Source organism: Dromiciops gliroides, chromosome 4 (genome assembly GCF_019393635.1).
Source record: "Dromiciops gliroides isolate mDroGli1 chromosome 4, mDroGli1.pri, whole genome shotgun sequence".
NCBI lineage: Eukaryota > Metazoa > Chordata > Mammalia > Microbiotheria > Microbiotheriidae > Dromiciops > Dromiciops gliroides.
In genome coordinates this window covers 228,126,133-228,150,414 of record NC_057864.1, presented here as the reverse complement: position 1 = coordinate 228,150,414, position 24,282 = coordinate 228,126,133, and the positions used below count along the sequence as shown (strand labels likewise).

The window sequence follows — 24,282 nt, the reverse complement described above, 5'->3', positions numbered from 1 at the left end:
TCAAGTGTATTTCTTATAAAAGCATATTGTTGGATTCTGCATCTTTATTCATTCTGATATGCTCTTCTATTTTATGAGTTCATCCCATTCACATTGCCAGTTATGATCATAAATTATTATTTCCCTCCATCCTATTCTTACACCCCTTCTTACACTTATATTTTCCTTTTCTTTGTTTCCTGCCTATTCTTTATAAAGAAGATGGTAAGAGATGAGTATGCTTAGCATTACTGCTCTAGGTTTAGTGCAACCTGTTTCTGCTTCCCTAACTCTCTTCCATTCCCCTTCCCCAAAACCCAATCACAGTTCTTATGCTTTTTCTTCTTTTAAGCTTCTGTTTGAGATCCTGTTTTGCTTAGAGCTAATCCTTCCTTAATCTATCTTCCTTCTTACTCCTCCCTTTCCCTTCTCTTTCCTTCCTGTTTCTCTGTTGAGTGAAATGTATTTCTGTATTAAATTGTTTATCTGTATACTCTTCCCTTCTTTGACCAGTTCAGAAGTGTGAGGTTCAAGTGTTGCTCACTTGTGAGTGAGATTTTTCCCCATCCCTTAGATATAGGTGATTTAACTATGATAATAATCAGTTTATAGACTACAAATTGTGATTTGACATGTTTAGATATTCTTTAGTAGCTTAAGCAAATAATAATGAAGGAAGACAGATGCTAGTAGAGAAAATTCAAATGCTACATGGCCATCTAATTTAGAAACCATCTAACTGGGGCAGTTAGGTGGCACAGTGGATAAAGCACTGGCCCTGTATTCAGGAGGACCTGAGTTCAAATCTGACCTCAGACACTTGACATTTACTAGCTGTGTGACCCTGGGCAAGTCACTTAGCCTTCATTGCCCTGCCCCCCCCCCCCCAAAAAAAAAAAAAAGAAACCATCTAACTGACATTCATCTATTTGGTTTACAATCATCTGGTTTCCAGCCTAGTGGAAACCAAGCACAGTGGATTCCTCTTTGAAAACCAAGCACAGTGGATTCTACCTAGGTGGGAAAATGAAATCCAATGGCCTAGTCACTTGGATGATGAAAGACTGATGGTTTCTTTCTCTTTACTTCATACTTGTACATGTACCACTTGAGGTATGTTTAAATTGTGGGAGGAGTTATTATGTATAAATATCCATGGATCCTGAGGCTCAGGGTCTTTGCATCTTAGACCTGAGACTGGCTTTATTGTGAGACAGGATCCCTCTCTCAATAAACCTATTTTCTTTGGTTGGGAGACTTTGGTTTTTCTTTGCCTAACACTGCGACTTAGAAATTTTTGCAACACATTCCTTCCTCTTTGTATAATTTTCTACTTACACAACTGAAGAGATTATTTGTATCTTGAACACTCCAAACAACGGAAATGAAGGAGAAGTGACAACACAGACAGCCAAGAGTAACAAGAGAAAGCTCAGCAAGAGCTTATTTCTAAAGGTACACAAAGAGACGGGTAAATGTGGAAATATGAGAGAGGTAACAGTGAAGAGGTGGATAGGGGGTATTATGGACAGAAACTGGCAACACCCTGCCTACAGGTGAATGCTTTTTTTGTGGGACTATATCATAACATTGGAGGGTACATGAAAGGGACAAAAGGAAGCAGGGGGACTGAGAGGAGTGAGTGATGTGCTGGGATCAACTCAAGGGGTAACAGTGAGAGGAATGTGACTTCTGTTGTCTCAGAAAGGAAAGAACATCCAAATTTATAGAACGTTATCTGAACTTCAAAAAGACATAGTAAGAGGAAATTTCAGTGTCCCTCTATCAGTTTTGGATAATACTAACAGAAATATAAACAAAAGGAAAAATATGAATCTGAACAGATTCTGGAGAGACTAGAGTTAAAGGCTTATGGCATATTCTAAAAGAGGCAGCAAAAGAATATAGATATTTCTTTGTACCACATGGAACTTAAAAAAATGACAATGTACTAGGACACAGAGATATTGCAAACAAATGTAAAAAAGGCAAAAATAGTCAATATATCCTTTATAGATCATAATGCAATGAAAACAGAAATTGATTCATGGAACTCAAACAGAAGACAGACCAATGGAGACTTTATAATTAGTGTGTCAAAGAACAAATAATAGAAACAATAACTCTGTAAAAGAAAAAGATAATGATGAAACAATATACCGAAATTTCTGGGATGCAGCCAAACTAGTCATCTGGGGTAAAACCATATCCTTGCTATCATACATTAATAAAATAGAAAAAAAGATCAATGAACTTCATATTAATTTTTTAAAATCAGAAAATGAACAAATAAACAAACTTAAAATAGGCACAAAATTAGAGGGGACACACATCATCATCATCATCATCATCATCATCATCATCATCATCATCATCATCATCATTGGGGCAGCTAGGTGGTGCAGTGGATAAAGCACGGGGCCCTGGATTGAGGAGTACCTGAGTTCAAATCCAGCCTCAGACACTTGACACTTACTAGCTGTGTGACCCTGGGCAAGTCACTTAACCCTCATTGATCCACGGGGAAAAAAATAAATAAATGAAAAAAAATAATAACAAAATTAGAGGGGAAATAGACAAATTAGAAACAAAAAAATTAGACATTACAAATAAAATTAAAACCTGGTTCTTTGAAAAGACTAATAAAACTGATAAACCCTTAGCTAATCTGATTAAAAAGATAGAGCAGAAAATCAAATCAGTAAAGTAACAAATGAGCAATGTGAAATCACAGCAAAAACAGAAGGAATAGAAAGAATATTTTGAAGTTATATGCCTAGAAAGCTGAGAGCAAAAAATAGAGGAATACTTTAAAAAAGAAAAGTAATCTTAAAATCTTTATTTAGGAAAAAAGTAGTATTAAAACCAGTAAACGAACACTTAAAATACACACGGAATTTAAGATTTAAATATTCCTCCTTTAGGAAGAAAAAGAGAAAAGAGAGGTACTCCCTTATCCCTTAACTCTTGGTCTGGGTAGTTAGTTACAGCTGCCCTGCTGTATGAAAATTCCTGCTCTCATGGTAAAGTCCAGGTATTAATAGTTCAACACCATTTTACTCTGCCTTATCATCTCTGTCTGTCTGCTACTGAGACCTTTAGTCAGTCTCACTACTAGGGCAGAAGTGCAACTCTCAAAAGCGAAACTTCATCTGGCACCTAGTTTACCCATCTTCTTAATCCCACTTCCGTTTCCCCCCTCTAACTCCCAACCCAGTCCCATTGCTCATTCTCACAATTCGAGAGGTTTCCTTCAGCCTTCCTACTTTAGCTACAAGGCACGTATTTCTCAAGTCCCAGAGACACTGTACCACATTTGCAAACTTATGGACCCGTTCCCATCACCTAGAATGTTCTTTCACTAGCAATACTATCTTTTCCCTTTCCGTCCTAACTTGCTTAAAAATTCATCGTCTCTAAAGTCTTCTCCATGAACACCAAGACAGCTTTCTGGAGTCCACTCTCCATTTAGGTATTTGAATGAACACTGAAATCTTTTGGGTACTCCTGCCAATGCTCTCAATTACACTAGAACCAGACTTTTTAGAAGGAGGGAGGCTCCATAAATCAGACATCCTCCTGCCTGTTCGCTCTCGCCCCCTTCTCTCTCTCCCAGGAGGAGCTGTCACCCAAGCTTTCTAGCGACAAGGTTCCTCTGCACACCTCGATGCCGGGGCCTCGGAAGAGCACGCGCTCCCCTGAGCTGGGGCCTGCCCTGAAAAACGACTGCCTCCGTACAAGAGAAATCGGGATGGCCCCTAGCAGTTCTGAGGCCAAACAGCCTTGGCCGGAAGTATCCCCGAGACGCAGAGCCCCCCACGACTCCCCGAGAGGTTCCGGAAATGCCTCAAAGAAAAGAAGGTGATCTCGGGCTGAGGTCCCTGGGCCCAGGAGATCTGGACTTTGGCTACGCATTGCAGCCAGACTCTTCCAAAGCGCCGGGGCTCGCGGGGCGGGACTGGTTCCGGAAGGGGCGGGGCCTCCGCGAAGGGGGAGCGTCTTACCCGCTGTCCCAGCCCCAATGCCGGGGCTCAGCCGCGATAGGAGACTGTCCGGGGCTTGGGAGGGGCGGCCTGGGTAAGGAGCTTGCTGGAGAGACGATACCGGGCGCACAACCGCTTCTCACCTGCGGTGGCATCAGGGTCTCTGTCTGGTCTTCTCCTTTGGTCCGCAGGTCGCTGGGAAGAATTGTCCTTTGACACTTTTCTTCAGTCACTATTTTGGATGACAGACGTCCCGACTCCCTGCCCTCTGAAGAACAGGTCTAGCAGAGCCGGGTGAGGTGGGAACCGAAGGGCCTTGATTGGTATTGAACTGCAAGGTTTGGGCTCGTTTACCCCTTTTGCCTTCCTTGGTCTTTGATTTCAAGAACGAATGGTTAAAGGAGAGCAGTGTCCTGGCGAGGAGGTGGCCGGAAAGTGAGATTGAAGGCCCTCATTGAGGAGGGCTCAAGCCTAGGCTAGTCAGACCTTTCTGGACCTCAGCTTCCAGGCAGTTGTTCTCAATACGGACAACCCTATTTTGAAGTAGGATAACTTGGCGAAGTTGAGTCATAAGAAGCAGGAGGCAAAGAAATGAAATTTTACTATTCTCGTATTCACACTCCTTTAAATATAAATAAAAGCAAATTTCCCAAGTAGAAATCTCTAGGAACCTGCTTTAGTAAGTAGATGAAAACATTTCCTAATTACCATGCCACTTCCTCCTCCACTTAAGAGAATTTTATTTTTTCCAATTACATGTGAAGATAGTTTTCAACATTTATTTTTATAAGATTTTGAGTTTCAATTTTTTCTTTCTCCCTCCCTCCTCTCCTTTCCTCCCTCCTTAAGACACCAAGCAATCTGATCTAGGTTATACATGCACAATCATGTTAAACATATTTCCACATTAGTCATACCGTGCTACTCTGTTTCCAAATAGTACTACAATAGTATATGAAAACATTTTCTTTAAAATAGTTAAAACACTCCTCTGCAGTCTGAATTTTACTACTAAATTGTACCACCTATTAAGAAATTATTTGATATGTAAATCTTTTTAGCATCAAAAATTCTGAATTTGTGGAGCTCAAAAATTAATGGTCTTATAAAGTTCAACAGAAATCAGAATGAAGTAATTTGATTTCCTCTTTCAGTACTTTAAGGAGTTTCATCATCAGCTAACAGTGGAGTGCTTGCTATGTTTTTTAAAAAAAGCATCATCTTGTTTGTTGAGGGTCATAAAGAGGCCCTCCCAATTTTACCTACAAAGGTGGTTATTGTCTTTAGTAACTGGGAGAGAGGAGATCACAATCCTGAATATTGAATATTCAGTTTCAGCTCACAGTGATCCAGCTTGAGTATTCAGCTCCTGCCCTTGGTGATCTGTTTGAGAGTATGTCTCTGGAGCTTCAGCAGGAGAACATCTATGAACAGGGATTCATCAGAGGTAAGACAACTCTCCTTAGGCTGTAGAGGACATTGGCAGTAAAGCTGGCTCAATTTAAGAGTGTGTGAACTTAAGGGATATTGGCTCTAGAGATAGTAAGGGCTCCACCTAGAAGATAGCCTCAGGAAGAGCCATATGTGGCATGTCTTCATGCCCCTGCCAAAGACATATTGGGATTGGTCTCTAGAAGTTTCTTCCCTTTCTTTCAAATTAACTTTTACACTACTTTTTTTTTCTTTAATTTTGCCTAAATTTCTCCATCTAATCTTCTCTCCTAGACTCACCTATTTAGGGGAAAAGATTTTTTTGAAAAAACAAACAAAAACCTAAAGATATAGAAAAATATCTGACCACATATGCAATGTTCCATACCTATAGATCCATACCTCTGCATAGGAATGGGGGAAGATGTCTTTATCTCTCTTCCCTTAGGACCTTGTTTCTTTATAATTTTGTGACATTTACTTTTTAGTGTTTTGTGGTGGTTATTTCCCTTTTACATTGTTGTATTCATTATTTTTTTCTTGAGTTTGCTTAATTCACTCTGGATCAGTTCATGTAAGGCTCTTTATATTTTTCTATATTCATCATAGCATTTGTTTCTTATAGTAAAATAATTCAAAATAATATTCCATTATATTAAATTAACATGAATTTATTTGATCATTTCCTAGTCTATGAACATTTACTTTGCATTCATCTGATACATAATAAATTTTGTTCTAGTCCCTCATTTTTTGTGTATTTCTTTGTTTTTAGGTGTCTTTCTTCTAAGTAACAGATTGTGAGGGGTTGTTTTTTTAATCCAGTATATCGCTTTTTCATTTTACTGTATTATTCAATCCATTCACATTTAAAATTATGAGAGTTAGGTTTATATTTTCCTCCATTTGTCTCTATTCTTCCCCCCACCCCCATTTTAGGATTTTTTTCCTTTTTCCTCTGTAAAGACAGTGATGTAGGATGGAATTAGGGTGATCAGATTGATGTGAGTTGTCCCAAAAGAATTACAAGCTCAGTGACTCAGTTTCCCAAGTTTTATTGAAAGACTGTCAAGACAGGAAGAGTACCAGGAAAATGGAAAGGTAATCAGAAAATAATTGATCATCTCCTAATAATCCTAATCTCAATTTTAGGAAGGTACAGGGGAGGGCCTATCCTAATTTGGAGTTCCTGGGGGCTTAAACCAACCCCCAGGTGGGTACCTTTTTCCCTGGAGGTGTGTTTTTGGTGTTTACATGTCTTAAGGTGAAACTAAGGACACATTTGGTCTTTTCTGTGCATGTTCCTAAAAACACCTCAATTTGCCAAGGTCAGAGTGTCTCTATATTTTTGATCTCTTTCTTTTCTTAGGCCTGATTTCTGACTTTTAACATTTATCAGTTAAGGTCTCTGTCCTGTCTCTTTATGTTTTTGTTGTAGGTTGTGATTAATAGGGGGTAATTAATAGGAGCCAGACCTCCAGGTACCAATTAAGAAAAACCTAGGCCCTGACTTTGATGAGGGCCCAAGTCTTAAGTTATCCATTAATCCCTTTCTTTTCTTTTTTTTTTGGTGAGGCAATTGGGGTTAAGTGACTTGCCCAGGGTCATACAGCTAGTAAGTGTTAAGTGTCTGAGGCTGGACTGATAGGCCCGTGCTCTATCTACTGCGCCACCTAGCTGCCCCCATTAATCCCTTTCAGAACTCAGATCTAAATTAGAGCTCAGGTTTTAGGATTGTCTGTTAACCCCTTCTTTACCTAGTACTTTTTTTTTTTTAAATAGTACTTTACCTCTTCTGTTATTATTGTTTAATTTACTTTAAGGCAATCCTGTTTCCCTAGGCTCTATCCCTCAACCCTCAAGCCCTCCCTTTCTCACCCTACTTCACCCCTTTCTCTAGTTTTGGAGTTTTGCCTTACTTGCTAATTGCTTTTTCTTTCTTCCTTTTTATCTAGTTTTCTAATTCTTCCCTTCTTTCTTTCTCTTGGTTAAATAGTCAATAAAATCCCCCTTCAACTTGTTTTGTTAGTTTTGTATTCCTTTTTCTGAACATTTTTCTAAAATAGATCTCTTTCCCTCATTCTCTTCATTATTTCTCTTTTCTTTCTATTATAGACTTTTTTTTTTTGGTGAGGCAATTGGGGTTAAGTGACTTGCCCAGGGTCACACAGCTATTAAGTGTTAAATATCTGAGGCTGGATTTGAACTCAGGTACTCTTGAATCCAGGGCTGGTGCCTTATCCACTATGCTGCCTCCTCTATTCTAGACTTTTATTCTTTGATTCATGACTTTTAGAGTCATTTATTCCTTCTTTAGTCTTTGTTTCCTCATTAGAATTAAAGCCTCTAAGTAGTTTCTGTTATCTTGGCGTGTGTTCTCCTATTTCTGTTGTGTCTCATTAGAAATAATGATTCCTGAGAGTGATAGTAAAGATAGAAATATTGCCCCACAGTGGGAATTTTTCTGTGGCCCAGATTGTGCAGTTCTTTATCCTTCCCGTGATTTCCCGACTTCCCCCATTGGCCCCCCTCCCCCTGCATTTGTCATGAAATTTCCTCTTTAGGTCCATGCCCTCCTGATCTCCTGGATATCATTTGTACCCAGGAATTCTGATCACCCTTCTCTTGAGGCAGTGTGGGTATTAAAATTGTCCAACCTGCAATAAAAGAGACTAAAACAGAGCTCTGAGCTTTATTAAAAGGTCCCTGTTCGGGGCAGCTAGGTGGCGCAGTGGATAGAACACGGCCCTGGAGTCAGGAGTACCTGAGTTCAAATCCGGCCTCAGACACTTAACACTTACTAGCTGTGTGACCCTGGGCAAGTCACTTAACCCCAATTGCCTTACTAAAAAAAAAAAGGTCCCTGTTCCCCTCTAATGAAGTAGACCTCAGATCTTCCTCATGATTTGAGATATCCCCTTCTTTTTTTTTTTTTTTTTAAGATAGGCAATTGGGGTTAAGTGACTTGCCCAGGGTCACACAGCTAGTAAGTGTTAAGTGTCTGAGGCCGGATTTGAACTCAGGTACTCCTGACTCCAGGGCCAGTGCTCTACCCACTGCGCCACCTAGCTGCCCCAGATACCCCCTTCTTTAAAGACCTTGTTTTTATAGATTTGATACCCAAATATGCAAAAGAGGCATGATAAAATATAGAACTTATTGATACAGAATCTGGTTGATAGATCTTGTTCTTGAGGGCCAAAAATGACATATGGGGGCTGCATGTCACAAAGCATGGGGCCTTTCTACTTACTAAGTGCTCATAAGATGGTCATTTGCTCATGTTGGACAAGAGAGAGAGGTCCTGAGGTACAAAAATGAGTTGGAGGATTTTCCATGTAATTGAGTCACCTCTGCCATGCTGGGTTTGGTTACCATGACAAGAAAAAGGGTGGAGTGCCTCCAATTAGCTTCCTGTGATTATGCAAGTAAATTTACACTCTGCAGTTCACAACTCTGGGGCTTAATATATAGGACTTATAATCACTACCCCTATGGAATCATATCAAACTGATTAATACTGATTGGAATAGAATAGGGGTCCAAATGAATTATTTCTCACTGCAGGATGAATGGTCTAAGCACCTACAGATTATACCCAATATAAGGGCCTCATCTCACATTATAGAATATTTGTCTTCCTCTGTGGGAAGTCTTCAGTGGGACCCCTTCCCACTGAAACGATTCCCTTCTCCCACCCTTTGTTTCCCATTTCAATCCTTTCAATGGCATCCTCAGCTATTCTTCAGTAAGCCCTCTTCCTGTAAGGCTATAGAAGTTATTTTCCTGGAATTGTTAGCCATTGATTTGACTAGGGTACAGCACAGATATCACTCTATCTTCTTCCTCCTCTTTCCATTCTATAGTTTTTACAAGAAAGATTATTTTACCTGTAGATGAGATGTTATGAGGTTTTAGTCCATGATGTTTTAGGCCTATTCCTCCACTATCACTTTTTCTATTTTTCTGCTTTCATTGTTGTCTCCTTTGTGTACTTTTGGAAAGAAATCTCTTAATGGGCTCTCTGTTGTTATTTTGTTGTTGTTGTTTTATTATTAACACTATAGGAATCTTTCTCTGTTTAGTATTTTGTCCTTTCCTTAATTTGTTTGTTTTTTTTTTTTAACCCGGGCTTTCCTTAGTTGCTATATTTCTTTACCTTTCTTGTATTTCTGTTGTCTTGGGTTGTTTGCAAAGTAAATAATGTGTTCAGATCTACTTTTCTTTGTAGGAATACAAATATCTTTAGTCAGTATCTGGTTTTTTTCCATTTATGTTTAGGATTAAGCTTGCAGGATATGTTACTTTGGGTTATATCAGAAGTACCTTTGATTTTTCAGAATATAGTATTCTCTTCCCTCCTGTGGTTCCTGGTGGGTGCAGAATAATCTTGTATTAATTGAACACAAGACATTCCTTTATATTTAAATGTCTTTCTTCTGGTTGCTTGCAGAATTTGCTAATTGTCATTGGAATTGTTAAATTTAACCACTCTGTATCTTGGAGGTTTTACAATAGGGCTTTTTTTTAAATTGATTTGTGGATTCTTTTGATTGGCACTTTGTTTTCTGTGTTCAGAATTTCGGAAGCATTTGTCTGCTATTACTTGTGTTCTTTTGGGACACCTGTAATTCTCAAGTTTTCTCTATACGTTTTGGGGTGGCTAGGTGGCATAGTGGATAGAGTGCCAAGCCTGGAGTCAGGAAGATTCATCTTCCTGAGTTCAAATCTGGCTTTAAGACACTCAAGTCACTTAACTGTGTCTGCCTCAGTTTCCTCATCTATCAAATGAGTTGGGAAAGGAAATGTCAAACCACTTCAGTATCTTTGCCAGGAAAATCCCAAATGAGGTCATGAAAAGTTGGACACAAATGAATAGACTGAAGAACAACAATAATGCATCTTTGAAATCAATATGTTTTGCTACTGTGATCATATTTTCTTTTAAAATTACTGACCTTTGCTTCTTCTAGATTGTGCTTTACTTTTGTATATTTACATTCTCAATTAGTATTTTTTCCCCTTTTATTTCTTTGGTGACACATGCCACTATCAAGATGAGGTTTTTAAAAAATTTTGCCAACTATATCTTCTGTGCAGGCCATAAATTCCGCTCTCATAGTTATTATTTCTTTTTTATACCTTTCAGGAACATCCAGTTGTGGGAACATGATTTCTTCTGAATGTACAGGATCCTCTACTTCATCAGGTGTTGGTTCATTTTCCTATGTCTTAAAAAAAAAGTCTAGACTCCTTGACAATCTGGAAGCCATCTTCCTTTCTTCCCTGTTATTTATCTTCTTGTGCTCAAAGTTTTTACTTTTTTTTTTTTGGTGAGGCAGTTGGGGTTAAGTGACTTGCCCAGGGTCACACAGCTAGTAAGGGTCAAGTGTCATCCTGACTCCAGGGCCAGTGCTTTATCCACTGCACCACCTAGCTGCCCCTGTGCTCAAAGTCTTTAAGTTTTCTTTTTCTTTGGTAATTTTTGTCCTTTTTGTCCTTTTTTCTTCTATTTCCCTATTGTTCACTTTCCGGCTCCTCCTTTGTTGGCAATTTCTCTAGGGTTTTGACCTCAAAGCTATTTCAGTTTCCTCCTACATTGGACAAATCATGATCTACCAGCTTCAGCCTCCCTTAAGTACTTCTAAGGGGACAGAATTGGTTCCAGACAGATACCAATCCAATCTCCTTTACTTTAGGCCTGGTGGATCTACTGTTTCCTATGTTTCTTAGCCAAAGGACTAAATGGCTACCGGCATAGGATACTACCCTGCTGCAGTCCCAGCCAGAACAAGATTCTGCATTTTGGCTTTCTATTGTTGGGGAACAGAGGGAGAGGCAGAGTTGAGTTCCTTTGCTAGCCCCTAGATAGGCTTGTGCAGCACTCACTACCTACATGGTACTTGGTAGGGGGAGGTGCTAAGTTAGTATGCTAGTTCATTGGAGTGCTACCTTGCTAATGTTCTTAATTAGTAATCTTAGATTGTGGACAAAGCTGAAATTGATTTTTCTCTTGCACATAATTCTAATTTTAGAGAGGTTTGAGAGATCATGAGGATCAAAGAAAATGTCTAATTCTTCATCTTTTTAGTCACGTGACTCAGAAATCTTGTGGGCATCTACTTTGCTTCCAATTCTTTGTTCCTACAAAAAATTCTGCTATAAATATTTTTGTGTATATGGGGACTTTAAAAATGCATACTGATTAATATTGATTTGAATAGTGAATTATTTATTGAACTGATCAATTAATACCATGAGAATAATATTAATATTAATAATGTATTTTAAAATCAAAAGCCAATACCCTGGGGTATATGCTTAACAGTGGGGTTTCTGAATCAAAGACTAGTGAAATTTCAGTTGATTTATTTACATACGTTTAAATTGTTTTCCATAATGTGTATTATCAGTTCACAACTTGATCCACAACCCCTCCAACACCGACTATTCCTTTCTTTTGTAATCTTTGCCAATATGCTGGATGTGAAGTGAAACTTCACTTGGTTTTGATTCACATTTCATTTACTATTAATGATTTGCAGTATTCATATAGTTAAGTGCATAATGGGTCATGTTCTTTGACTACTTATCTGTTAGGGTCTATATATATATATATATATATGTTTATCTATAAATCTATTAGTTGTCTTTATAGCTTAGATAGCATACTCTTATCTGAGAAATTTGGCATAAAGGTTTCCCCATTCAATTGCTTCTCTTATCCTAGGTACATTTTGTTTGTGTAGAAACTTTTCAATTTAATATAACCAAAATGAACCATTTTATCTTTTTGTAATTGCCTCTTCTTTCTTCAAGTCCTTATCTATTTTTCACTACTAGATATTTATTTCTTTTGGTTTTAGGTTCCTTCCTTTCTCTCTTTTTATCATGACTTGAAAAACTTGAACAATATATCAAAGAGTAACAAGAGGATTGTGAAACTGTGCTCTTACATTCTTTTTTTTTTTTTTAAAGCACAGGTTAAATAACAGTATTAACAAAAGCACCTTATTTGTGTCACCTTCTGAATTTTTTTCCCTTTCCTGGCTACTTAACTTCAATAACTTCTCTCTTCTTTGTGATTTATTTATTCTTTCCGACCTTTCACTTTGTCAAAGACTGACCCAATGTTGGTGAGGGAGTAGCCAGTTTATTCCATGACTGACCACATTGTATGTGTGTTTGTATTGTGTGCTGTATAAATATTTGTTGATTTATTTTGTGTACCTTTTGTTTTGTTTTGTTTTGTAAGATATAATCTGTGATTATATCTTGTTCCTATGTGAGTGCTCTGCAGTGAATTAAATAAAAACCAGTCAGTGACCAAATTTAGTGCCTGTTCTATAAGTAAGACATATTCCCTGCTCTTAGAGAGATTATTATCTAATTATAGCACTCAAATATATGGAAAAAGCTAAAGAACATTTTAAAGGAAAAAGAATATTGTTCTAGAAGACAAGACTTTTTATGTTGAGTCAGGAGACTACTAAATATCGTGTAGTCCTGGACAAGTTGCTTAACTTCCATGTAAAATGTTCTGCCTATCTCATAGACATATTAGGATAAAATGAATTATAATATCTCAAATAATGAAATTGTTCCCTTAAATAGGGAAGTATGAAAGCATGTGATGAATGTTCACCAATGTTGGTCAAATAATAATAATGAAATGGAAAAGAATTTTACTGATTCTACTTGGACTAGGGAGTCTTCCTAGTAGGGAAACTCCAGGGTAGGTCTGTTATCACTTATTACTCATTTCTCTTTTCTCAGTTCTTACCCATGAGGGGAGCCCAGGAGACCCGGCAGTAGCAACTACATTCCTGACAGCTAGGCCCCAGGTAAGCTATAGTTTCCTCTGCCACTCTAGAAGTCTTTTTACCCTTTCACCCTATGCCCAAATCTCAATTTATAATTTCTCAGGCCAACAGATGCCAAATCAAGGGCTTTATTTCTGTTTCCTTTCCTCTAGTAACCTGAACTCTGTAGAAACTGCTTCCTTGGTCTTAAGCTGTTCTCTGCCCCCATCACCACTGTCTCATAACAGAAACACACAAACACACACCTACTTTATGCCCTTCATACATACTCCTTGCATTCTCTTCCCTCATTCTTTCTTCATGGCGCTACAGTGGGATAATCCTGTATCAGCAGGGTTGTGTTATTTCAGGAATCTGTGACATTTGAGGATGTGGCTGTGTACCTTACACGAGAAGAGTGGGGAAGCCTGGACCCTGTTCAGAGGGACCTCTACAGAGAAGTTATGCTAGAGAATTTTGGGAACGTGGTCTCACTGGGTAAGGAGTCTCCCCATCATGACCAACACAACATGCCCATTAGCTGTTTTCTTTACTTCCTTGTTTTTAGTACCTATTAAATCTCTGGAAAACCCAACATACAGCAGGGTTTGACTGAGGGTTTGGGACTCTGAATCTTCAGGGATAATCTTTCAGGTAGCTGGGAGTGAGAGCAATAGAGTGCCTCAAGGCCCCAAGGCAGTATGTTTCCCTTTTCTCATTCTCCATTTAATATCCCCATACTTCTGTGGAATGCTAACCTCTACCTATTTTGACAAGTACAATGCCCTTGTGCCCTTACTAAATCATCTCCTCTCCAATTTTCTGTAACAGAGACCCAACTCTGCTTCTCTGGCACTAGAGTGGATCTTAGTGCTCCTCAATTGATGAGATTTCCACATACCTAGGAAGGAAGAGTTCAAATACATTTGGTGCCAGTCAGAGTTCTTATAGAGGAATCTCTGACTGCCTGAGATCCCCAAACGTGTACTTGGGCAGAATTTAAGAAAGGTACATCTTATAAGTGTGACTTTAAGTAATGAGTACATACCAAGGAGTCACACAGTTACAGGTTACTCTTCCCAGACCTGGAGACAAAGCTTGCTTTCTCACACTAAAATCCAAAATCCTTACACTCTATCATCTGCATTTCTATTTATATGGTAATTAGCCAAGGAGTAGGCATTCTGTCACAAAGTACCATTGAATAACGCCTGATGTAATTGTTAGGGGCCCAGCACTACCCTTCATATATATTTCTTTCTTTCTTTCTTCCTTCACCTTTTTTCCCCTCTTATTTCCTTCTGTTCTTGTGCTAATGATACCTGAGAAAAATTGCTTAGCTATCCTGTGCTGACTCACCATGGGTTGTTGCCCCATGGTGGAGGACAGCCTATTATCTGAGGGAGGCTACTTATATATTGATAAGTTTTTAGTGCTTTTTCTATGGTCTTTCTCTGCTCTTTGGTCTTTGTAGGCATCCTTCTTCGTCTCCCTACCACTCGGATTCATAGTGTGAGTTCCTGCCCGGCCCTGAGTCATACCCAGGCAAGTGCTTTCTCTGGTGAAACACTTGCAGTCATTTCAGCAGGAATTTCCAGACGATGGCCAAAGTATCGGGTTCCCATTGATATTGTTCCTCCTACTCAGAAGCTTTCTTTCAGTGATTGTAATATTTTAAATATGAATAATGGAATAGGCTCTCCCCAAGAGGCCACCAGCATGTAAAATGTGAGATCCCCAAATAAACTTTTATTACACTTCTAATTTAAAGGGCCAGATAAATCCTTTTCTTGCAGCCAGATGAATTTATGAATTGGTGAAGGTGAGTTATAAAGAGCAGGAGGTAAAGAAATGAAACTTTATTATTCTTATATTCTTTGAGGAAATAAAAGATTGAGACTCCTTTAAATATAAATGAAAGGAAATTCCCCAAGTAGAAATCCCTAGGAAACTGCTTTAATTAAGTACATGAAAATATATCCTAATTCCCATGCCACTTCCCCCCTACACTTAATATATTTTATTTTTTCCAATTATATGTAAAGATAGTTTTCTTTTTTTTCTTTACCAGACCTTTATTTTTTTTCCAATTACACATAAAGATAGTTTTCCACATTCACTTTTGTAAGATTTTGAGCTCCAAATTTTTCTCCCACCCTTCCTTCCCTCACCCCTCCCAAAGCCAGCAAACAATTTGATATAGGTTATACATTACAAACATGTTAAACATATTTCCACATTAGTCATGTTGTAAGAGAAGAATCAGAACAAAAGGAAAAAAAAAACACAACAAAGAAGAAACAACAACAAAAAAAGTAAAAATATTATGCTTCAATATTCATTCAGACTCCACTGTTCTTTTTCTGGATATGGAGAGCATTTTCCACCAAGAGTCTTTTGGCATTGTCTTGGATCATTGAATTGCTGAGAAGAGCTAAATCTATCACAAATGATCATCACACAGTGTTGTTGATACTGTGTACAGTGTTCTCTTGGTTCCACTTATTTCATTCAGCATCAATTCATATGTCTTTCCAGGTTTTTCTGAAATATACCACAACTTGTTTAGCCATTCCCCAATTGATGGGCGTCCCTAATATTTCCAATTCTTTTCCACCATAAAAAGAGCAACTATTTTTGTACATGTGGGTCCTTTTCCCTTTTTAATGATCTCTTTGGGATATAGACCTAGTAGTGATATTGCTAGGTCAAAGGGTATACAGTTTTATAGCTTTTTGGTCATGATTTCAAATTGAGCCCCAGAATGGTTGGATCAGTTCACAACTCCACCAACAGTGAATTAGTGTTCCAATTTTCCCACACCTCCTCCAACATTTATCATTTTCCCTTTTTGTCATATTAGCCAATTGGATAGATGTGAGGTGGTACCTCAGAGTAATTTTAATTTGCATTTCTCTAATTAGTAGTGATTGAAAACATTTTTTCATATGGCTACAGATAGCTTTAATTTCTTCATCTGAAAACTGCTGATTCATATCCTTTGACCATTTCTCACTTGGGGAATGACTTGTATTCTTATATATTTGATTCAGTTCTCTATATATTTTAGATATGAGACCTTTATCAAAAACACTGTCTTAAAAATTGTTTCCCAACTTTCTGCTTTCCTTCTAATCTTGTTTGTGCAAAACCTTTTTAACTTAATGTAGTCAAAATGGTCCACTCTGCATTTCATAATGTTCTCTATCTCATATTTGGTCATAAATTCTTCCCTTCTCCTTAGATCTGACAAGTAAACTATTCCTTCCTTTTCTAATTTGCCTATGGTATCACCTTTTAAAGTGTTTAAATCATGTACCTATTTTGACTTTACTTTGGTGTATGGTGTAAGAAGTTGGTCTGTGCCTAGTTTCTGCCATACTATTTTCCAGTTTTCCCAGCAGTTTTTGCCAAATATTGAGTTCTTATCCTGGAGGCTAGAATCCTTGGGTTTATCAAACAGGAGATTGCTATATTTGTTTACTTCTATTTTGTGTGCCTAACCTATTCCCTGATTCCACTCTATTTCTTATCCAGTACCAAATAGTTTTGATGGTTGCTGCTTTATAATATAGTTTTAGATCTGGTACAGTTAAGTTAACTTCCTTTGTATTTTTCATTAATTTCCTTGATATTTTTTTTCCTGATAAAATTATTTTTTTCCAGTTACATGTAAAAATAGTTCTCAACATTTGTTTATACAAGCTTTCCAATTTCAGATTTTTCTCCCTCCCTCCCCTCCCTCCTTCTTCCCCTAGACAGCAGGTAATCTGATATATATTTTATATATATACATATATAAATAGCATTAAACATATTTCTGCATTAGTCATGTTATAAGAGAAGAATCAGAGCAATGAGGAAGAACCTCAGAATAGAAAAACAACAGCACCAAAAACAGAAGAAATATTATGGTTCAATCAGCATCTATACTCCACAGTTCTTTTTTTTTTTTCTCCTGGATTTGGAGATCCCCTTCCATCATGAGTCCCCTGGAACTCTTCTGTACCATTGCATTGGTGAGAAGAATCTAGTCCATTACAGTAGATCAACACACAATGTTGATAATACTGTGTACAGTGTTCTTCTGGTTCTGCTCATCTCACTCATCATCAGCCCACGCAAGATCCTCCAGGTTTCTCTGAACTCCTCCTGCTCATCATTTCTTACAGCACAATAGTATACCACAACTTGTCCAGCCATTCCCCAATTGATGGGCATCCCCATAACTTCCAATTCCTTGCCACCACAAAAAGAGCAGCTATAAATATTTTTGTACATGTGAGTCCTTTTCCCTTTTTTATGATCTCTTTGGGAAAAAGACCCAAAAGTGGTATTGCTGGGTCAAAGGGTATGCACAGCTTTATCGCCCTTTGGGCATAATTCCAGATTGCTCTCCAGAATGGTTGGATCAGTTCACAGCTCCACCAACAATGAATTAGTGTTCCAATTTTCCCACAGCTTCTCCAACATTATTTTCCTTTTTTGTCATATTAGCCAATCTGATAGGTGTCAGGTGGTACCTCAGAGTTGTTTTAATTTGCATCTCTCTAATCAATAGTGATTTAGAGCATTTTTTCATATGGGAGTAGATAGCTTTGATTTCTTCATCAGAAAACTGCCTGTTCATATCCTTTGACCATTTCTCAATTGGGGAATGACTTGGATTCATATAAATTTGATTTAGTTACCTATATATTTTAGAAATGAGACCTTTATCAGAAGTACTGGCCATAAAAATTGTTTCCCAGCTTTCTGCATCCCTTCTAATTTTGGATGCATTGCTTCTGTTTGCACAAAACCTTTTTAATTTAATGTAATCAAAATCATCCATTTTGCATTTCCTAATATTCTCTATCTCTTGTTTGGTCATAAACTGTTCTCCTTTCCAAAGATCTGAAAGGTAGACTATTCCTTCCTCTCCTAATTTACCTACGGTATCTCCTCTTATGTCTAAATCATATGTATCCATTTTGACCTTATTTTAGTATAAGGTGTAAGATGTTGGTCTGTGCCTAATTTCTGCCATACTGTCTTCCAGTTTTCCCAGCAGTTTTTGTCAAATACTGAATTCCTATCTCAGAAGCTGGAGTCTTTGGGTTTATCAAACACTGCATTACTAATGTCATTTACTACTGTGTCTCCTGTGCCTAGCCTATTCCATTGATCCTCCACTCTATTTCTTAGCCAGTACCAGTCTTGATGACTGCTGCTTTATAGTAAAGCTCCAGATTTGGTACAGCTGATCCACCTTCCTGTGCATTTTTTTTCATTATGTCCCTCGATATTCTTGACGTTTTGTTTTTCCAGATGAATTTTGTTATTATTTTTTCTAGCTCTGTGAAATAATTTTTTGGTAGTTTGATTGGTATGGCACTGAATAAGTAAATTAATTTAGGTAGAGTTGTCATTTTTATTATATTAGCATGGCCTACCCATAAGCAATTTTTATTTTTCAATTTGTTTAGATCTCATTTTATTTGTGTGAAAAGTGTTTTGTAATTGTGTTCATATAGTTCCTGGGTGTGATTTGGCAGGTAGACTTCCAAATATTTTATATTGTCTACAGTTATTTTATTTTATTTTTTTATTTTTCTTTCTTTCTTTCTTTTTTTTATGGGGCAATGAGGGTTAAGTGACTTGCCCAGGATCACACAGCTAGTAAGTGTCAAGTGTCTGACACCAGATTTGAACTCAGGTCCTCCTGAATCCAGGGCCAGCACTTTATCTACTGTGCCACCTAGCTGCCCCTGTCTACAGTTATTTTAAATGAAATTTCTATCTCTTGCTGCTGTGGTTTGTTGGTCATATATAGAAATGCTGATGATTTATGTGGGTTTATTTTATATTTGGCCACTTTGCTAAAGTTGTTGTTTCAAGTAGTTTTTTAGTTGATTCTTTAGGATTCTCTAAGTATACTATCATATCATTTGCAAAGAGTGATAGTTTTGTTTCCTACTTGCCTATTATAATTCTTTCAATTTATTTTTCTTCTCTTATTGGTAAGGCTAACATTTCTTTTTTATAATACTTCTTTTTATTTTATCTTTTTCCAGTTACATGCAAAGATAGTTTTCAACATTTGTTTTCATAAGATTTTTAGTTCCAAAATGTTCTCTCTCCCTCCCTTCCCTCCCCTCTCCCCAAGACAGAAAGCAATCTGATATAGGTTATATATGTATAATTATATTAAACATATTTCTTCATTAGTCATGTTGTGAAAGAAGAATCAGAACATAAGGGGAAAATCCTTTAAAAAAAAGAAACAAAAAGTAGAAACAGTATGGTTCAATCTGCATTCAGAATCTGCAGTTCTTTTTTCTGGATGTAGAGAACATTTTCCATCATGGGTTCTTTGGAATTGTCTTGAATTGCACTGCTGAGAAGAGCCAAGTCTGTCACAGGTAATCATCACACAATGTTGCTGTTACTGTGCAATGTTCTCCTGGTTCTGCCCCCTTCACTCAGCATCAGTCCACTTAAGTCTTTCCAGGTTTTTCTGAAATCTGCCTGCTCATCATTTCTTACAGCACAATAGTATTCCGTGACATCATATACCACAACTTGTTCAGCCATTCCCCAGTTTATGAGCATTCCCTCGATTTCCAATTCTTTGACACCACAAACAGAGCTAAGGCTAACATTTCTAGTACAATATTGAACAATAGTGGTGATAATGGACATCCTTGTTTCACCCCTGATCATATTGGAAAAGCTTCTAACTTATCCCAATTACATATAATGTTTGATGATGATTCTAGATAGATACTGTTTATCATCTTAAGGAAAGCTCCATTTATTCCTATGCTCTCTAATGATTTTAATAAAGAAATGGGTGCTGTATTTTGCCAAAAGTTTTCTCTGCATCTATTGAGATAATCATGCTTTTGGTTAGTTTTGTTATTGATATAGTCAATTATGTTGATGGTTGTCCTAATAGTATAAATCCCACCTAGTCATAGTGTATTATCCTGGTGATAAATTGCTGTAATCTCTTTGCTAATATTCTATTTTAAATTCTTGGATCAATATTCATTAGGGAAATTGAACTATAATTTTCTTTATCTGTTTTTGCTTTTTTTTGGCTTAGGTATCAGTATCTTATTTGTCTTATAAAAGGAATTTGGTAGGATCACTTCTTCACCTATTATCCAAATAGTTTGTAATTGTTCTTTAAATGTTTGGTAGAATTCACTTGTAAACTCATCTTTCCCTGGAGATTTTTTTCATAGGGAGTTAGTTCATTTATAGCTTGTTCAATTTCTTTTCCTAAAATGGCCTTATTTAAGGATTTTATTAGCTCTTCTGCTAATCTGGGCAATTTATATTTTTGTTAATATTCATCCATTTAAGGTGGCACAGTGGATAGAGCACTGGCCCTGGAGTTAGGAGTACCTGAGTTCAAATCCGGCCTCAGACACTTGACACTTACTAGCTGTGTGACCCTGGGCAAGTCACTTAACCCCAATTGCCTCACCACCCCCCCCAAAAAATATATATATATGTATATATACATCCATTTAATTTAGATTACCAAATTTATTTGCATATAGTTGGGCAAAATAACTCCTAACTATTCCTTTAATTTCCTCTTCATTGGTGATGAATGCACCCTTTTCATTTTTGATACTGGTAATTTGTTGGGTTTTTTTAAATCAAATTAGCCAAAAGTTTATCTATTTTATTGATTTTTCCATAGAACCAGCTCTTAGTTTTATTTATTAATTCTATAGTTTTCTTGCTTTCAATTTTATTAATCTCTCCTTTAATTTTCAGAATTTCTAATTTGGTATTTAATTGGGGATTTAAAATTTGTTCTTTTTCTAGCTTTTTTAGTTGAATGCCCAATTCATTGATCTCTCCTCTTTCTCTATTTTATTCTTGTAGGCATTTAGAGATATAAAATTTCCCCTAAGAACTGCTTTGGCTGCATACCATAAGTTTTGGTATGTTGTTTCATTGTCATTCTTTCATGAAATTATTGATTGTTTCTATGATTTGTTGTTTGACTCAATTCATTCTTTAGGATGAGATTATTTAGTTTTCCAATTAATTTTTGGTCTGTCTTCCATGGCCTTTTATCACACATAATTTTTATTGCATTACGATCTGAAAATCTGGAAATAGGGCTAGTGACCTGAAGGATGAGAGGCTATTTGAGGAGTTCTTGGACCTTTGACTGCCTTCAGTGAGGTATTAAGAGAAGTTGTGGTTGTTTGGTCTACATGGCATATGTCTTTCCCTCAGGGCATGTTGCTACTTTGTTCATTGGTGGCAGTTGCTTGGTGGTTTGTGTTGGTTGTAGTGAGTATTAAATGGAAGAATAGACATGAAAATGTTTTGAAAAATTAAAAGCACTTTCATGAGGCAAGCGCCAAAATTTGATATACTGAGCGTTATTTGGGTGACACACCTTAATATTGGGGTTCCAGAAATATGAGGGACCTTTAAGGTTTAACCCTCCCCTCTGAACAGCCCTTTTGTAGATATTTCTCTCAGGCCAATAAGAAAGGAGCCTCTAAGCTTTAGTTCACAAAAGGATCAGATTTTATTACTTGGGAATTAACTAAACAACAAAGGTGAAACTAATAAAAATCAAAGATAAGGAAATAGGAAAATGGAAATACAGATAAATATTATTAACTCTAAATTTAACCTATTCCAGACTGTTCCCAATTAAGCTAGTTCAAAGGAATTTAGGATTTTCCGTCATTGACTCACCCAAGCCTGAACAGCCTGCCAGACTGAGAACCAGCACGCCGCCACCTCAAGGGCCCAAGCAGAAAAAAAGGAAGCCAGCTTGTGTACCAGAAGTAGCCCACCTCCCTTTTGGGAGCATTCAATGTCCCCTCCCCCAAAAGGGGAGGTCCTTCAAAAAGCTGCCTTCGTAACCTCTGCGTGGGCCAGGTGTGGCCCCTCCCAAATGAGTTAGCTAAAAACGGGAATATTAATCTTTACCCCAAATAATTTTTACCACAGCCTCCTGGACTAAATATAAAGAAATAAGTTAAATGAAGGCAGGAAGGATTTCATTTGGAAGTTAATAAGAATGTCTTGGCTAGCTGGGTGATTAACATTAGGAGAGAAGTGGTAGAAATCTTTATTTTGAAGATTTTCAAAAGAAAATAGAGTGTCATCATCCTGGGTCAGTTTTACATTCACCTTCTTGCTTTTGAGATTTCTTTCAGCATTGGAATTCTAGAATAACAAAACTAAAGATAAGTAGCCCAAAGTAAAGTAGAATAGAGAGTGAAATAGTAGACTTTCATTTGCTATCATAGGTAACGTGAAAATTTGTTTTTCATGACTACATATTTTAATGGATTTTTGTTTTTCTTGTCTTCTCAGTGGGTGAGGGAGGAGGATAAAATAAGGAGAAAACTTGGAACTAAAAGTAAAATTGAATTTTTTTTTTTTTGCGGGGCAATGGGGGTTAAGTAACTTGCCCAGGGTCACGCAGCTAGTAAGTGTCAAGTGTCTGAGGCCGGATTTGAACCCAGGTACTCCTGAATCCAGGGCCGGTGCTCTATCCACTGCGCCACCTAGCTGCCCCATAAAATTGAATTTAAAAAAAGACTGCTGTGTAGGCTTGGCTTTCACCAACTGTGACCCACAGCTGGTTTGACCTGGTCTTAGCTATACACTACTACTACTCTTCTACCAAATGGCTATGTTCTTTCCTTTGGCTCTGGGCTTCCTTGTGCAGGACTCCAAAACTTGAAACGCAGTCCTACCCTTGAGTCACTAGAACCCCAGAACAATGTAATTCATCTCAGAATATCTATTAAAATTCTACGTCTCTTTGGAATTTCCAATAATCTGGCACCAGGATAGATCTTCTAGCCTTCCAGGACAATCCTTCCAAGTTTCTGTGATTCCACAAATGTCTCTATAATCTCAGGTCTCAGTAGCTTCTATACAAAATTAATAAAAAGTAGTTTCGTCTTATTGGAGGTGGGGGGGTGGGGAGGGGATGGAGAAAAACACCAGTAGCTAAGGAAAATAAGGAAAGCCCTCAATAGGTACATCGTAAATCACTTTTATTATCATGGAGATGTCAAATGGAATGGTAAAATAATCTACAAAGGGGAAATGACATAATGAAATACCAGTTCATTTAAAGAAGGTACAAGGAATTGACTCAGTTTATGACTATTTCATTCACAAAAATGAGATTTCCTAATGGAATGAAACTGGAAGTGATGAAGAAATAGAAGAGACTGAGGTAAGAAAGTAGATGGCGGGGTCTCAATCAGGTATAAGAAATGTGGAGAGCTCTCTGGCTGAGCTCCTTCTCTCTGCCACTGGAACTTGTCCCTAACATATCCAGTTTCAGCCTGAGGTCTAACTACCTAGCCAGTGTTTCCAGTATGGGAGGTGTTTGTGGGCCTGACCTACTTCCAGTTTTGAGTCTCTAGGGCTAAAAAGAATGATCAAGATGAGCTGACCTCTGAGGTTCCTAGAAAGGTTCTGGAAATGTGGCTAGAGGTCTATCCTGACCTGGCCAGCTGGGGTTTGTCAAGGATCAGGTGAGTGAGCATTTTGTCCTGTTTTATGTCCTTATACCCTGTTTAGATGAACCAGAGATCTCTGGGAGGGTTGTCTGAGCTGTTGCTATAATGTGGAATGCATTAAGCCTGAAGGCAGATCATGACAGACTTTAGAAACCAAACAGACAAGTTTATATTTTGTCCTAGAGGGAACCCTAACCCTAACCCTGGAGCTTCTTTTTGAAAAAATAAATTTGTATTGGTATCTTTCATTTTTACATCACCTACATTTACCAGTTTTCCTTTTCCTATTCCTTCCCAAAGAGTAACCCTTTATAATAAAGAATAAAAAAGAGGAAAGAAAAATATTATAAAAGTCTAATGTTATACATGATATTTCACACACATGACTTCCCCACCTTTGCAAAAAAGCTAAGGCAATGAAGTGATGTTTGCTCATGTCTCTTCTTTGTGGACAAACTTGGTCATTATAATTTTGCAGCAATCAGTTTTTATTGGTCTTTTCATTTACATTATTGCAGTAATTATATATTATCTATCTATCTATCTATCTATCTTGGTTCTGCTTACTTCACT

At 37.5% G+C, this 24,282-nt stretch overlaps 2 protein-coding genes across 11 annotated transcripts in view; both read left to right on the top strand.

The window, feature by feature from the left end:
* LOC122752716 (zinc finger protein 311-like) overlaps positions 1-14,959 on the top strand; it is a 52,665-nt gene extending 37,706 nt beyond the window's left edge. Inside the window, exons 1-7 of one of the 10 annotated variants that reach the window (XM_043999602.1) lie at positions 3,580-3,840; positions 4,154-4,256; positions 5,295-5,409; positions 10,543-10,602; positions 13,170-13,237; positions 13,567-13,693; positions 14,670-14,959. In XM_043999602.1, coding sequence (XP_043855537.1) covers positions 5,358-5,409; positions 10,543-10,602; positions 13,170-13,237; positions 13,567-13,693; positions 14,670-14,920 — 558 coding nt within the window. In that variant the 5' untranslated portion in view covers positions 3,580-3,840; positions 4,154-4,256; positions 5,295-5,357 and the 3' untranslated portion in view covers positions 14,921-14,959. Of the gene's footprint in view, positions 1-3,579; positions 3,841-3,975; positions 4,262-5,294; positions 5,410-6,359; positions 6,495-10,542; positions 10,603-13,169; positions 13,238-13,566; positions 13,694-14,669 lie in introns of those variants that run through there. The other 9 variants (XM_043999600.1, XM_043999603.1, XM_043999601.1 and 6 more) reach the window with 9 other exon arrangements.
* Positions 1-24,282, top strand: part of LOC122752702 (zinc finger protein 850-like) — a 1,092,329-nt gene that overhangs the window by 114,221 nt on the left and 953,826 nt on the right.